This window comes from Pipistrellus kuhlii, unplaced genomic scaffold (assembly GCF_014108245.1).
Source record: "Pipistrellus kuhlii isolate mPipKuh1 unplaced genomic scaffold, mPipKuh1.p scaffold_m20_p_13, whole genome shotgun sequence".
Taxonomy (NCBI): Eukaryota; Metazoa; Chordata; class Mammalia; order Chiroptera; family Vespertilionidae; genus Pipistrellus; species Pipistrellus kuhlii.
This window is the reverse complement of record NW_023425438.1, coordinates 32340728-32357204: the sequence shown is the minus strand read 5'-3', so window position 1 is coordinate 32357204 and position 16477 is coordinate 32340728. Positions and strand designations below refer to the sequence as shown.

Genomic DNA, 16477 nt, shown 5'->3' with positions numbered 1-16477 from the left:
TTGAAAAAGACCCAGAAACTCGGGCTGCACCCCCAAACAAATTAAATCGGGCACCGGATTACACACATCCGAGGCCGAGGCATCACCCTGAGGGGCTGACTTGCCCATTCTTGTCAGGACGTTGTGAGGTCTCAGTGGCACTTGGCTATTTTCTTATGAAACACTCAAAACTTCATGGAGGTAAAGAGAATAAATAGCCTACTGGACCCCAAGTATTCATCACCCAGCAGCCATTCATGTTTTACACACACACACACACACACTTTTTATTGATGGGGGCAGGTGGGCTGGAGTGTTCTAAATCAAATCCCAAACATCATTTTATCCACAAATAATTCAATAGGTACTTCTAAGTATTAAGGAGTTTAAAAAAAAAAAAAAAAAACCACAATAACCATTATCACACCTAAGGAAATGAATAGTCATTCCTTCATCTCATCTAATGCCAACTCCATATTCGGTTTTCTCTAGCTTGTCTCAACTGCTCCCATAGATCTGTTCTGTTCCAGTTTGGGTCGCAACGAGGATCATTTGCTTTCAGCCGTTTGACGTTAGCCACCGGTGACTAAGCTAGTCGCCGAGCACATGCAGGCACGGGGCACGTGCAGCGCTAGGAAGAGGCGCCCGTGGTATTTGACTCCGCTGGTATCTGCAGGAGGGTCTCTCTCTTTCCTTACCTCCCTGCGCCTCAGGGGGAACCTCACCGTCCGGGAGGAAAGGCCCACAGAGGCCTCGCCACAACACTTCCTGCGGCTCTGCTCCTGCCTGCCTGCAGGCATGTTCCCTTTGGCGAACCTAGAATAGCACCATCCGGAGGGTCCTGGAGAGAGTGAGTCAGCTCCACGGCGGCTCTGCGCTTCCTGCTGCTTCGCTGGAGGCAGTGGCTGGAAAGGGCTGGAACAGCAGCCTGTGGGGGCTCTGCCGAGGGGTCCTGCTGTACGGCTTCCCCCTGCGGTTCACCTGGGGCTGGAGCTCTGATGGAGGGACCATCCCACAGGCCTGCTTTCCTGAGATCTTTGTGGCCTCCCCTCCCGCCGGAACTCTGGGTTCGGGTCCAGATCATGGCCAAGGGAGGAGAGGGTCACTGTCTGCCCTCTGAGGTGGCAACCAGACCTTACATTAGTGTCCCTCCTCGGTGAGATAGAATGCTGTCAGGATTTCTTAAAGGGGCAGATGCCAGGATGGTTCCTAGGATGAATGGGAGGTGAGACTTTTGGGAGGTGCATAGGAGGAAGATAAGGGTGGTCACTGGGCAACCTAAATAATAGGACTCTGCCTTACTCCTTCCACATATGCACCATGCAAAATCAAAATCTCTTGTTGTTTTTCCATAACCATATTTTTGCGTTAGAAAGGCTTTGTCTTGATTTCAGATGGTGTTTGCTTTTATCCTTTCTCTGTATAAATGGGCAGGCAATTACAGAGCAGTTAACACACAACTTAATATATAAAGGCAACTCTGGTCTATACAGTTGTGTATTACAGGATTGTTTTCAATAGCAAAGGGTTCACAAAAACCTAAATGTTCATGAATAAGGGACTCGTTAAGTAAATCATGCTGCATCCTTATAATGGAATAGTGTACAGATGTAAACAGGGGGTGGATTGGTTGTGTGTTCCGATATGGAAAAAATCTCTGAAGGGTAGAAAGCAATGTCCAGAGCATAGGGATAGCATACTGAGAAAGGGTGAGAGGGGACTACATAAACCCAGAAGGATACACACAAGACTTTTAAAGGGTGGTTACTGTTGGCTTGTTGGTTGGGAGAAGGAACGGGGCAGATGGGATGTGGTGGGCGTATACCTTTTTATATTTTGATTATGAATCACGAACGTATTACCTAAGCAGAACAGTTACATTAAAAAGAATAAATGCATCCAAACCTACATCGTGCAGATAAATTGGTGGTCTGCTTGGCTCGGTTAGTGTGTGTTATAAGCCCCTGACCTCTGCCTGTCTGTACCGAAACACCCCAGAAACCGTTCTGAGACGAACCCGTGAGGCTATGACCAGCCCATGGAATGTGTGCCATATTCTTCCCATGATGCCTTGCTCAGCAGCACTTTATAAATATTTGGTTCTGTTTTGAAGGTCATGGGCTTTTCTGCTTCCTCACGCTGAAATATAAACTGAGCTGACCACATCTGAGGTTTAGCGAAGGGGACATGGGAGGCAGGCTGCCTCCAGCACAGTTAGCTGCTGGCTTATGTGGAGATGGTTCGATGGGAGGAGCTGGGGGTGGGGGGAGGAGGGCGGGCATGGCTTCCCTTCCCATTCTGGCCCTTCTGTGCAGACTGTTGCTTATCCGTTGGCATTCCATGAGCCACATTGTCTGTGTATTTGTATTTATTTCCAGCTTCCACTGAGTGGTAGTAAAATCCCTTTGAGCTGAACTGGTCCCACCCTGGGAGCTTGGAATGTTCCAATGTTAAGACTTGCTCTTCACATTTGGCACATTCTTAGTATCAGGGACAGTTCCTCCAGGGCTCACAGGAAACAAACAAATGAAACTTGTGAACAGTTTTCTCCCTTTTGAGTGGAGAAAGAGGGGTAGGGACAGGGGTGGAGACATTTGAAACAAAGGACCTGGGGGCAGTGTGCCTTATTTAACAGTATTCTGAGAGGTGAATTTTCACTCAGGACCTATTCTTGGCTCTGCCACAAATGTACCTTTTATATTTTACTAGAGGCCCAGTGTACGAATTCATGCATGGGTGGGGTCCAGCCAACCCGCCCAAATTGGGCCCAGCAGGAGGGTGGGAAGAAGGGGTTGGACAGCCAGCCCTGCCCCCGATCAGAGTAAGTGGGGAACAGTCAGGGGAGGGGCTGCAGCAGGCAATTGGTCAGCCAGCCCTGCCCTCTGGTAGAACTCCTGGTCGAGGGGACAATTTGCACATTAGCCTTTTATTATATAGGATTTGATTGTGCATTTGAAGCTTATGCTTTGGTTTTTAAGTCTATAAAATAGGTGGAGCCCCCATTCATTGTCTGTTTCTCCCCACCCTCCTGTCCCCCCACCCACTGTTCCCTTCTGAAACTTATTTTAATGAAATTTGAAGGCTGTCCTTTGAAATTGGACAGTGTCAATGAAGAAGGTTGGTAAGCCTAAGCCTTCCTTGGTCCCTTTTCTCCCAGTGAGGACTGTTCTAGGGCTGGGTACTGATCAGGTTGAGGTTTGATCATGGGCTTGTTATCTCCCCCACAGGTCTCTTCCTTTCTTGAGTAGAGCTGTGCACGAGATGGAAGTTGCATGTGGTTATCATTCCCCTGGCAGGTCCGTTGGAGGCCAGCACAGTCTTTCTCCTCTTCCTCCAGTCTTGGGAAGGCCCATGTTTTCACGATGGAGCACCAAGTGAGGCCGTTGGCCAGCACTTAGAGTCCACATTGACAGATGAAATATGTACTGCATCTTTAAACCCTGGAATCACATCGAGGGTGGCAGTGGGCCAGGAGAGGCATGTGGACAGTGGGCCCCAAGTAACAGCCAACTCCAGCACATGTGTTCAGTGAGAGGAAGGGCCTCAAGTGGGCTCCCGCTCTTGCGTTTGTTCTCTTGCTGAGAGGGTGGTGTTGAATTATCATCTGTGAGACTTCCCATAAGGCACTCACCTTAACTCCCACGCAGAGCAAGGTTCACAGAGCAAGGCTCACTTCTCAGGGTGGTGCGTTGGACTCTCCCCTTTCCTCCCCTCTCCGTGTAAGCTTTATCATGACCGCTCTTGGGAGTTTCTGAGACTGGCAGGTACTGGAAGCAAGTTGGACGCTCACTAACTGTACCTTCGGGTGAACCAGGGGGAAGAAGTTGGTGCCAAGGTCTTACCTGTAAGCCTTATCTGATAGTTTGCGATCTATTGTCCAGTGAGCCTTAACTCAGGTTCACGGGCCCATTTTTTAAATTTCTGATGGAATTACAATGTTTGTGGCCAAGCCAGAGAAACGTGTGCCTTTGGCTGCCCTTCTGACGATGTGTTTAACCTGTCACCTGAGAATTGTAGTGCAGGTAAAAATTCTGGACACCGTCATTTGTTTTTCATATAAATTTTATTGAAGGGAAAGGAGAGAGAGCAATAGAAACATCAGTGATGAGAGAATTGTTGAACAGCTGCCTCCTGCATGCCCCCACTGTGGATTGAGCCCACAACCTGGGCATGTGCCCTTGACCAGAATCGGACCTGGCACCCTTCAGTCCACAGGCCTACACTCTATCCACTGAGCCAAACCAGCTAGGGGCGTCATTGACTTTTCTTGTTCTGGAATCATGTGTGATTGCTTTTCAGAAACCAGAAGTCAACGGTGTGACAGAATTTGATTTTAGCTAGGTAGGCAATTCTTGTAAGGAGCAATGGACTTAGAGTTTTGGGTCCAGTTCTGACTCCTACTGCTTTTGAGCAAGAAACATGACCGCTGGCCTTAGTTTCCTCATCTGTCAAGTGTGGTTGGCCTAGAGCAGTGGTCGGCAAACTCATTAGTCAACAGAGCCAAATATCAATAGTACAACAATTGAAATTTCTTTTGAGAGCAAAATTTTTTAAACTTCAACTTCTTCTAATGCCACTTCTTCAAAATAGACTTGCCCAGGCCGTGGTATTTTGTGGAAGAGCCACACTCAAGGAGCCAAAGAGCTGCATGTGGCTCGTGAGCCGCAGTTTGCCAACCACTGGTCTAGAACTAGAGCTCTCTCAGGTTTGTTTTAGAATTCTGGGCTGCTCTCCTAGTTTTTTGAAGATAATATCTAAGGTCTATCATGTGTGAAATCCATTCACGAGTTACCGTATTTTTCGGACCATAAGACGCACTTTCCCCCCCCCCCAGAAGTGGGGGGAAAAAGTCCCTGCGTCTTATGGTCCAAATATAGCCTACACATATACTTTAAAAAAAAAGTTTTTTTACTTGCCTGGCTCTGTGTGGTCTCTGTGTGCTTGTCCGGCTCTAACATGGTTCTAAATGCTGCTGTTTACTTTACAGGGTTGATTACATGTGTTTATGACTGTGATGTTGGGTTTTAATGCACATAAAATATTTTAGGACACTATTTGTTTCAGAATCTTTTTTTCTTCATTTCCCTTCTCTAAAAACTGGTGCGTCTTATGGTCCGGAGCGTCTTATGGTCCGAAAAATACGGTACTTGCCCCTCTGGGGTGCTGAGCTAAAGCAGGGAAGAAACGTTTCACTAAGCTCTGCACTCATTACCTTTTCCTGTATCAGAAGTGAAAAAAACAAATAGGAAAATATTACTTCCCAATCATTTTTAAAATGTGGCAGAGAATACAATAAATTAGCAAGCAGGCATCACATAATTGTAGACACCTGTAATGCTCTTAAATTCCACCTCCTGGAGGTCCTCTCAGTGAATGTTTTCCTTTGTATGTCCTAAATATTCCTCAGTAAACTCATTACGTTTTGCAATGAAGAAAAAAATACACATTACAAAAGTTTGCCACCATCTTTCTTTCATTCCCTTCCTTGCTATAATCTTTATCTCCACTCCCCATTTAAGCCAGTAAAGGTTTCTCTATGGTTTGTCTGTTGAATGGATGAAAAAAAAATCTTTTTTTTGTTTGTTTGCCAAGGTTTTACTGTTTGCTGGACACTGAGCTACAAAAGTAAACTAGAAAAACGAAAGAAAACCTTTTCTCGAGAATCTCACATCCAATGGCAAAGGTAGCGTGCAAGTCATAACAGAATGCGGTAGTTGTGTTACTCATGACAATGAAGGCAGAGAAGAGGATGTCGGACTGTCTTCCTGTCGCCTGTGTTTGCCAGAAGAGTCCTGGGAGATCGTAAGGCACAGTGCTTAAGGTACAACCACAGCTAATGCTCACATGAGCTGATACTGTTGACGAATGTCTGTAAGAAAACGTCAGCTTGAGCTTTGGAGTGAGCGCTGCATCCTTTTAAACTATTGTGTTAGGTCCTGGCTATAGAAGTCAGTTGGTTAGTGCTGTCCCAATATGTCAGGATTGCAAGTTCAATCCCTGGTCAGGGTACATACAAGAATCAACCAATGAATGTGTAAGTAAGTGGAACAACAAAAAAATGATGATTCTCTATCTCCCTTCTTCTCTCTCTAAAATCAATCCAAAAAAAAATTTTTTTTAAGCTGGTATGTTAGTTAGTTTAGGCTGGCCTCTTAGGTCCAGGGTCAGGAACATGGCTTTGTCCCGAGTCCCTTCCTCTTTTTGTTGTTCTTAATCATCACTTGAGGATATATATTTCTTAAATATATATTTTATTGATTTTTTTACAGAGAGGAAGGGAGAGAGATAGAGAGCTAGAAATATCGATGAGAGAGAAAAACATCGACCAACTGTCTCTTGCACACCCCCTACCAGGGATGTGCCCGCAACCAATGTACATGCCCTTGACCTGAATCGAACCTGGGACCTTTCAGTCCACAGACCGACGTTCTACCACTGAGCCAAACCGGTTTTGGCAGCACTTGAGGATATTTCCCCCATTGATTCTTAGAGTGGAAGGGAGGGGGAGAAAAATAGCCATGCACGAGAGAGAGACATTGATTGATTGCTTCAGGGGTAGGGGATTATGCCTGCAATCAAGATATATGCCCTTGACTGGAATCGAACCTAGGACCCTTCATTCTGAGGGCGGATGCTGATCCACTGAGCCAAACCGGCTAGGGCCCCAGTCCCTTGGTCTTTAGTAGACCAGCATTACTCAGCTTTCTTTCTCTCTCTACTTGTATTATTGGGCAGCTTTCTCGTTTAGCCGTTACCAATTCATTCCTTGCAGAATTTTGGAGCTTCAGGTACTGAACTAGTTTCAGCCCTGCGTTTTCTAGACAAGGAAATTGAGGCATCAAGAAGATAAGTGATTCTGCCCAAGGTCCTACAACCAGTGATAAAGCCAGGCCCAAGTTCCTGCCTCCCAACAAAATGAGTCCATAAGACTTCTAACTTCAATAATGTGTGCTATTTACATAGGTGTGTGGTTAAAGAGGATTGTTGAGCGTTCTCAAGTGAACTTTCTGTGTCCACAGCTGAATATCTGTATAGCCATCTGACAAACAGGTGGCTTCCACGTGCACCGTTTGCTTAGCTAGAAAGCTCCATTTTCTTGGGTACACTTTTTGCGAACAACATCAAGGTGAGTGGTAGGTTTCTTTTCTGAAGTTCTGTTCCCGGAATTACACAGCCTTGGAGCAACTTCGGGTCTAATCTGGCCTCCGTCCTAAAGTTAGGCGAACAACAGAATGGGCTGAGCGAGGCTGATGGCCGATGGGGACCCGCCTGCTCTGAGTGTTCAGTGATAGTCATGGTACAAGTGCACCTTGAGGAACAGACCGTCCAACCTTGAGCAGATCTCAAACACCGACCTCACTGCTCTGCCTGGCAGATGGTAACTACCCTGGAGGCCCTCCTTGTAGTCCCTCTCTAGATCTTGAGGCAACCTCATCCCTTGACCTTAAAATGTACCCCTAGGCCCAGGCATGGTTTCTCCTGGCAGCCCAGGTCTCTGAGGTCAGGTCCTGCTGCCCTGAAGACTCTCCAGGCTGGAAAGGGACAGTGGTTTTCCAGCGGACACCCAGCCTCCACCTCAGCCGTACACAGGCACACCTTGGAGATACTGCAGGTTCCATTCCAGAACCAGTGGTGATATTTTTGCTGGTGGAGGATGTTGCTTTGCTTTCTTTAAAACAAAACAAAACAGCCGAAGCCAGTTTGGCTCAGTGGATAGAGTGTCGGACTGTGGACTGAAAGGTCCCAGGTTCGATTCCGGTCAAAGGCATGTATCTTGGTTATGGGCACATCCCCAGTAGGGGGTGTGCAAGAGGCAGCTGATCGATGATTCTAACTCTCTATCCCTCTTCCTCTCTGTAAAAAAAATCAATAATATATATATATATATATTTAAATCTGCAACACCTGTGAAGCACAGTAAAGCAAAGGGCAATTCAACGAGACACGCCTTCTATACCCAGGACTCTGAATGCTCTCACTTTTTCCTTCCTCTCAAGCCCTTGGCTTCTTCCATCATTTCCCAGAGTGCCTTTCCCATATTCCTGATATATTTTGGATTCCTTCCTTTGTATTAGTCCTCGCCTGTCTGTGTAACATCCTGTGCTCCAGAGATGCAGACTCTGTAGACAAAATCAACCTGGTCATTCAGCCCCCTGTTTTCCCTCCACACACATGGGGAACAGAATGGTAGGTGCATTGACACAGCCATACAGAACACCCGACACCTCGTGGGTTACTCGGTGAGTGTGAGAACCCTCTCCCTGTCCGTTTCTCTAAGAGAAACCTGGCTGTATCTACAAGCCTCTCTCTGAAAGGTCTTCTTCACATCATCGGGTCTTCTCTTGGTTATTTTTTTTTTTAATCTGCTTTGCCTAATAGCCCATATGCATTTAGTTAGTGACAGTCTTCTGACTCTGGCCAAGCTGAGCATCCCCAGATTAATCATGAGCTTTGGAGGGAGCCTTATCTTACACCCGTGCCAGCCATGAACACGTCAGGGCTGAAAACTAACTTGGCTTCACGTGAGATTTTCGTATCGTCTCTGAAATCCTGCTCTCCCGGGGAACCATAAAAATCATCAGCCTCCCTCCTCTTCCTTGACCAGCCCCAGCCTCATCATCCATTTCATTATTTACCGTGCGCCATTTTCTATTGGATGGACTTTACAAAAAATATTGACATTTGCCAGTAAGGCAACAACAAGTGACCGGCAGAAAGACACCGTGTGTCTAAGTACACCCCAGATTTAATCTCCGTGCGAACAGCTGGCTTAGGCGTTTTTAGTTGTTTTTTTGTAAGAGAACTAGCTGAAATAATTAGAATGGTTTCTTTTGTTCAGATTTCCTCTCCCAGAGACAAGTCCCGGGAGTCCCTTCACCTGCATTATCCATTAACGCTGCGGGTTCATTTTCCCCAAATAAACAAGTTTTCCTGCCAAAGAAAATAGGCAGGATGATTGGATGCAGGGATGCATCTTGGGACCCGCCTTTGGGGCACGTTGTTCATTTTTCTGGGCCGGCCCCTCGTCTTCTGACTGGGCTCTTGTTGGCAGGGGCGGTGTTGTAGCAACCCTCGTTTGCGAAGGCCCCCAGTGCTGTATTCATCCCGCCGAGGCTGTCCAGCCTGCTCGAAAGCATCCTTCATTTCTGTTTGCTCCGTTTCCTGAATGCCTCTTCCAGATCGTTTTTCACCTCTGGCTTCAAGCTCTAGGGACACATGTGGTTTCGACATAATGCACAGATGTGACGTGGGGGAGGGGAGGCATGCTGTGGAGGCACACACATCAGCCAGGGTCACTGGGCCTGCAGTGGGGAAGGCGGAAAGACCAGCAGGCAGCCTCAGCCTCTGTAGATCTCCCCACCTGCCCTGAGACAGAACGCTGCGCTTTGTGTTGTAAGGGAAGCGTGAGCTATATAGCTCCTGTGGACCAGATCACCACAGATAACACTTGTGTATCTGATTCTGCATAGAGGCATTAAGCAGAGTAAGGGACAAAAGACCAAAACTTCTGTAGGGAAAAGAGCTTGTTCTTTATCCCTCAAAGGTTGCTCACCAGTGGTCTACAGACTGTTTTCTGTAAAGATCTATTGATAGATCGGTAGTCGGCAAACTGCGGCTCTTTGGCCTCTTGAGTGTGGCTCTTCCAAAAAATAACACGGCCTGGGCGAGTCTATTTAGAAGATGTGGGGTTAGAAGAAGTTTAAGTTTAAAAAATTTGGCTCTCAAAAGAAATTTCTTTTAAATATATTTTTATTGATTTTTCACAAAGAGGAAGGGAGAGGGATAGAGAGCTAGAAACATCAATGAGAGAGAAACATTGATTAGCTGCCTCCTGCACCACACCGGGGATGTGCCCGCAACCAAGGTACATGCCCCTGATTGGAATCGAACCTGGAACCCTCCAGTCCACAGACCGATGCTCCATTTACTGAGCCAGACCAGTTTCGGCTCAAAAGAAATTTCAATCGTTGTACTGTTGATATTTGGCTCTATTGACTAATGAGTTTGCTGACCACTGGTCTAGATAGTAAATACTTTTGAGCTTCAGCGACCATATTGTTTCTGTCACAATGGCTCAATGCTGTCTTTGTAGCATGAAAGCAGCCATAGACGAAATGGAAACAGATGAGTGTGGTGGCTGACCATGATTTACCTACCCCTGACAGTCTAAATTCATAAAACTTACAACGTTCTTATCATTGTTGGCATAAATTAATGAGTGCTTTGTATGTGGCGAGGCTCTTACCAAGTACTTGTAAATGATCATTATTTATCCCATTCAGAGCAATTATGTGAGGTCATTAATAGCATTGTACCAATTTAGCAGATAAAGAAACAGAGGCTCAGATAAGTTTAAACAATGTAAGTAAGGGCCAGGCTGGATTTTGGACCAAAACAGCTTAACTCGTGCTCTTTCCCTTTACACAGCCAGTAGCATCATTGATACCCACATTTGCTTTGATAGCTTCACATTTAGCCAGTATTTGGACTTCAGCCCCTCAAAAAAACATACAGATAATTGCTTAAAAAACACACAAAAAGAACCACCCAAAAACATGGCAAGAATTTGAAAAACAAGGGTCCATTAGTGAGTTCATAAACATTGGAAGCCATCTTCTACTGTGTTTTGCTTCTTAACATCCGAGGATCGGTGCTAGGAGACGGGCCTGGGGAGCTTGGAGGCCAAAGGGACCCAGGCTGGTTTCCAAGACCCAGTGCTCTGGGAATGGCGAGTGGAGCTGGGCCTGAAGGAAGCTTCTGCTCCGAGGCGTGGCCTCAGCAAGACCTGCCGCCTCTCACAGAAACACCAGCACCAGCATGAACTGCCACTCCCTGTCCACACAGGTGCAGCTCCTTGGCTGCCACTGAGGGGACTGAGGGGAGACGGATAATCACATAATACAAGCTGTTTGCGGACTACCCGTGGCCATTACCATGCAAGTCAGCCAGATAAGGAGTGCCTATTAAAGATAGTAGAGCCAAGTTTGGATGCTTTTTGTGGTGATACCGTGTTTCCCCGAAAATAAGACATCCTCCGAAAATAAGACTGACTTACAGGTTTCCTTCTGAGTGAAATATAAGGCATCCCCCTGAAAATAAGCCCCCCCCCCCCCCCCCCCGCTAAACATGAGAGATTTGGTCCACTGATTCTGAAAGAAATGGAGTCACAAGAAATTCACCAGGAAATTCAGGAATTGGATTGTTATGATGATGTTCCAAAAGATGACATGATTGTCATTGAATAAATGAGTAAATTCTTGATACTGTAGGATTCACAGTTTGTCTGGTTTGTGTTGACAACTACCGTACTACCGTACTGTATACAGGTAATAAATTTCCTTTATTTTCATTTAACAATAAATGTGTACCGTATTCTTCTTCATGGAAAAATAAGACATCCCCTGAAAATAAGACCTAGTGCATCTTTGGGAGCAAAAATTAATATAAGACACTGTCTTATTTTTGAGGAAACAGGGTAGTAAAGTGTATTCTGAAGGAGACTTAGAAAGAGCAGAAGGTCAGAAAAAAGATATCCCATATTTCACCACCTACAACATTCCCCAAAGTGCTTTATTTATCATAACACTAATGGAAGTGGAGGTTCCTGTGGTCAAATAAGTTTATGAAAGACTAGACTAAACAAACTTAAACAGAATTTTCAAGGCTATCGTATATTGTTTTCCTGAAATGTTTATTTGGGGTTTTTTGTTTTGTTTTTGGAGCCTCTTATAACATTGTTTGCAAGGAACATCCTTTGAGACACCCTAATCCAGAGGCATTTCTCAATGTTTACATGTTTGTACATTTCCTTATGGTCAGGGCATTCTTAAATGGGTGAAGGTGGCAGCAACAGCTATGGCAGTTATGAAACCATATAAAACTCTCTCTCTCTCTCTCTCTCTCTCTCTCTCTCTCTCTCTCTCTCTCTCTCTCTCCCCCCCCCCCCTTATTTGGTATCAGAAGTTATGTATTTGTATTTAACTTTATTTTGAAATATGTCATACTCTAGTGTCTTCATTCTGCTCCCTGTGATACTGCAGAGAAATTATTCTTCGTCACTGCCCAGCACAATCATCATATATGCTTAATGCTAAATCATCCCTTGTATTCTTTCATTTTACTTTTTCCAGTTTCCTTTCATTATTATAGTGTCTCTGTTATTAGTTTTTAAGAGCTTGTTTATGACTAAAGATGTTAACCATTTCTCGTGCATTGCAAATGAAAAACCATGTTTTTTTTGTTACTATTTTACTCCGATGTGTGTCTTTTTTGTTGTTGTTGTTTTGGTTCTATCAAACTTGTGTATTAAATATAACCATGTTCTGTTTTTAAAAGATGTTATATTTATAGGAAAGTTGCAAGAATCGTACAAAGCTCTCTTCTATACTCATTTCACCTTTCTTAACATTTTGCCACATTGGCTTTATTCTCATTCTGTGTGTGCATACATTATTGTTGCATATATATATATATATATATATATATATATATATATATATATAATAGAGGCCCAGTGCACAAAATTCATGCACAGGGTGGGAGGTGTCCCGAAGCCCAGCCTGCACCCTCTCCAATCTGGGACCCCTTGAGGGATGTTCAGCTGCCCATTTAGACCCGATCCCACCGGGTCTAAACGGGCAGTCGGACATCCCTCTCACAATCCAGGACTGTTGGCTCCCAACTGCTCGCCTGCCTGCCTTCCTGATTGCCCCTAACCGTTTCTGCCTGCCAGCCTCATCACCCCTTAACCACTCCCATGCCAGCCTGATTGATGTCTAACTGCTCTCCTGCCAGCCTATTCGCCTCCAACTTCCCTCCTCTGCTGGCCTGGTCACCCCTAACTTCCCTGCAGGGTTGCTCGCCTCCAACTGCACTCCCTTGCAGACCTGGTCCCTCTCAACTGCCCTCCCCTGCTGGCCATCTTGTGGTGGCCATCTTGTGTCCACATGGGGGCAGGATCTTTGACCACATGGGAGCAGCTATCTTGATCTTGTGTGTTGGAGTGATGGTCAATCTGTATATTACTCTTTTATTAGATAGGATAGAGGCCTGGTGCATGGGTGGGGCCCAGCTGGTGTCCCAGGTCAGGGTGGGGGTTCCCTTGGGGTGTGGGTTGGCCTGGGAGAGGGGCTTGTGGTGGTTTGCAGGCCAGCCACACACGCAGTCCCCCCTCCCCCCACACTCCAAGCATAGGCCCTGGTATCTGGAATTTATTTACCTTCTACAATTGAAACTTTGTAGCCTGGAGCAGAGCTAAGCCTTCTGCTTGCTCCTTGGCAGCCACCATTTCTGTTTGGATTTGTTTACCTTCTATAATTGAAACTTTGTGGCCTTGAGTGGAGGCCTAGCCTGGCCAGGGCTGCAGAAGCTTGGCTTCCTCTATTGCCGGGGAAACCCAAGCCTCCCTCCTGCTCTCTGTGGCCGCAGCCATCTTGGTTGGGGTTAATGTGCTCTGATTGGCTGGTGGGCGTGGCTGGTGGGCGTGGCTTGTGAGTGTACCAGAGTGGTGGTTAATTTGCATATTAGGATGTGTGTGTGTGTTTATTTATTTATTTTAGAGAGGGGGGGAGAGAGAGAGAGAAACATCAGTGATGAGAGAGAATCATTAATTGGCTGCCTTATATGGGGGATTGAATTTACAACCTAGGTTCCCATGTTGACACTCAACCACTGAGGCACACCGGCTGGGCTATTGCTATTACTTTTGTATTTTTAATTAGTAAAATCTGAACTTAAAAATATTTTAATGAATTATAGGTTTTTTTCTTTAAAAGACATAGAAACTCAAATTAGGCTAGAAGTTTATTAATTCCCCTAATTCTACCCGTCGCATTAGGTAAGTCATGCCTCACAAGTGTGTGAAAGGTTATTGTTAAATCGCCAGGGAACATTTTGATAAGCCTGTAGCTTGCCGTCCTTACAAGGGAAGAATTCGAATCAAGGAAGGCTTCACCAGGCCCACAGACAGTCCTAATCAGGCCATATGTGTGAGGCCATTGATGTTCTGTAGAGACCGTCACAACCGTTTGCAGCCCATTTGCAGTCCTTTGGAGCAGTGCCCTTTGAGAACTGGGCTTGGCCGAGGTGGGAGCTTGGGCCTGACACACACACACACACACACACACTCGCTAAGCTTTGGTGGGAGGGATCTCTGCATCTTCAGTGTCCTGCGCTGACTTGTCGTGCTTTCAGAACATAACAACAACACAGAGGTTTTGTTGTAATGACACCTGGTTTCATCAGCGGTTTCGTGGGACATACCTTGGAGCTTCCATATCTGGGGTAGCTCTTCTGGCCATGAAACCAAAGCTCTCTTTCTCCTTCCGGTGGTTTAAGTAACCCAATTAGAGCATCAGGTGAGCCGGGCAAACACGGTGCCACATTACAAAGCCGTTTGTTGGTTTACGGGGACGGTGGATGTGACATAACCTCTCAGAGCGTTTGCAGAGCCCTATAAGGAAGCTGGAAACAGTCACCTCTCCCTCACTGTGTCGACACTGAGCTCACAAAGGAGGCCCGGGCTGATGACCTCAAAGCCAGCACCAGGAACAGCCAGACCGTCTTGGGAGGAGAGGGCACCGAGCGTGTGTGTTTGGAGTGGGGGTGGAGTGGAGGCAGCCCTCCCAGTGGCCTTAGGACGTGTGTGTCACACCTGCAGGCGGGACTCTCTCACCCACAGAGCCAGTGGACTGCACCGTGTCAGAGGGGGTCGCGCGCTCACACGTATGGCAGGTTCATACCCCGCTTGAAAGTGCCTTATTTGGCACAAATTAGACTAGAAGGACTTCACATTGAAGAAAAAAAAAACCAAACACACACACACACACACACACACACAAACATTTGATTAAAATTTTCAGAGAGACTCAAGAGCGAATAATAAGCCAGTGCTTCTAGACTCACCTCGCAGATGCAACCATTGCCATGTTTTCTTACCTCCCAGCGGTGGTCTACCTTTTGGGGGGACTAGCTTAAAACTTAAAAAGGTTTTGCCATGTTTTCTTAACTCCCGCCCTGTCTTTTTTTTTTTTTTTTTTTTTTTTTTTTGGCTAAAACACTTCACGACAAATCCCAGAGAGCTTATCATTTCACCCCTAACATGCTTCCTCTGAAAGGTAGGCATTTTATGAACAGAATGCCACTGTCCCACCTAAGAAAAACACCCAGGGACCAAAATGTTGGCATGCAGTTTTCACAGAGCACCTGCAACTAGGTAACCTTACAGCATTAGAATCAACGAGGGGCCCTAGCTGGTTTGGCCCAGTGGATAGAGCGTCGGCCTGTGGACTGAAGGCTCCCATGTTCGATTCTGGTCAAGGGCACATGCCTAGGTTACAAGCACACCCCCAGTAGGGGATGTGTAGGAGGCAGCCAATCAATGATTCTCTCTCATTATTGATGTTTCTATCTTTCCCTCTCCCTTCTTCTCTGTAATTAAAAAAAAAAAAAAATCAATGAGGGCCTCGCTGATCGCTTCAAAGTGGGAGCAGGGCCCTCGCTCTTGACTCGGAACTACACCATTTGGATTGGGGGAGGGAGCAGGTGAACGGTGTGCACTTGCGGTTCTATGGACTGTCATCTCGGGTATTGAGCCATGCCATTTGCTTCCGGGGCACTTCATAGCACCATCAATGACCGATAATGGTAACTTACAGGAACTCTTTTAACAATATTCTAATTGGAAGAAGCATCTGTCAGCTGTCAGGCTTCCAGCTTCCACTTTTGAGAAGCAGGATGTTGAATGTGAGTAATGACACAACAGGCCTATAAAATGCGGACTAACCCTCGGATGACTCATCCAGTACGGTGCAGTGTATTTGTCAAGGAGACTGAATCATATATGGGGGAAACCACGGCTCCGGCAGCCAGCTGGTTCTCGGGGCCGCAAGGGGACGGTCCATTTTTATCGGAAGCTTTATAGTGGCCATAATGCTAATACCCAGCACGAGGGCTCTACCATGTAGAGGAGATGGCACCGCCCGGCAGGTATATGCTTGGCTTTTTACATGGGCTTTCTTTCCTCCTTCTCTTCTGCCTGAGCTTTCTGGTGTTTGCTTTCTACCGTCTTTTAAGGGAGGGAGAAAATGACTCAGTTTATAAAGAAGGGAAGCGTGTGTGTGTTTGTGTGTGGGTGTGCCCGTGGGCAAGGACACATGGGTAACCATGGTCCTTGGTTGGACAAAGAGATCCTGGTCATTCATCTCCTTTTCTGAAAACAAATTTCTCCTTAGGGATTCAGCTAGAGATGGTCTGAACTCCATCCCCTTTGTTGAGCCCTTAGTTTGAAAGATGCTGCCTGGGAAACAGCTTGCAGAGGTGGTCTACCTTTTGGGGGGGACTAGCTTAAAACTTCAATAAAAGAACTGGATAGGCGGAGGTGAACTAAAGGACATGGTTGAATTATAACTAATGTTGGATTTTTTTTCCTCAATACTGTGCTCTTTCCTACCCTTCAAGATGCATGACTCCATGCAGGAAAGCTTTATTCCCCTCCTGA

General features: G+C 46.1%; 1 protein-coding gene across 5 annotated transcripts in view; it reads left to right on the top strand.

Moving 5' to 3' along the window:
* The window catches only part of SPRED2 (sprouty related EVH1 domain containing 2), a 123190-nt gene that overhangs the window by 53235 nt on the left and 53478 nt on the right, over nt 1-16477 (top strand). Inside the window, exon 1 of one of the 5 annotated variants that reach the window (XM_036435537.2) lies at nt 15776-15966. The exons of 3 other annotated variants lie outside the window; for them this stretch is intronic. In XM_036435537.2, coding sequence (XP_036291430.1) covers nt 15950-15966 — 17 coding nt within the window. In that variant the 5' untranslated portion in view covers nt 15776-15949. Of the gene's footprint in view, nt 1-15775; nt 15967-16477 lie in introns of those variants that run through there. One more of the 5 variants, XM_045580829.1, reaches the window with a different exon arrangement.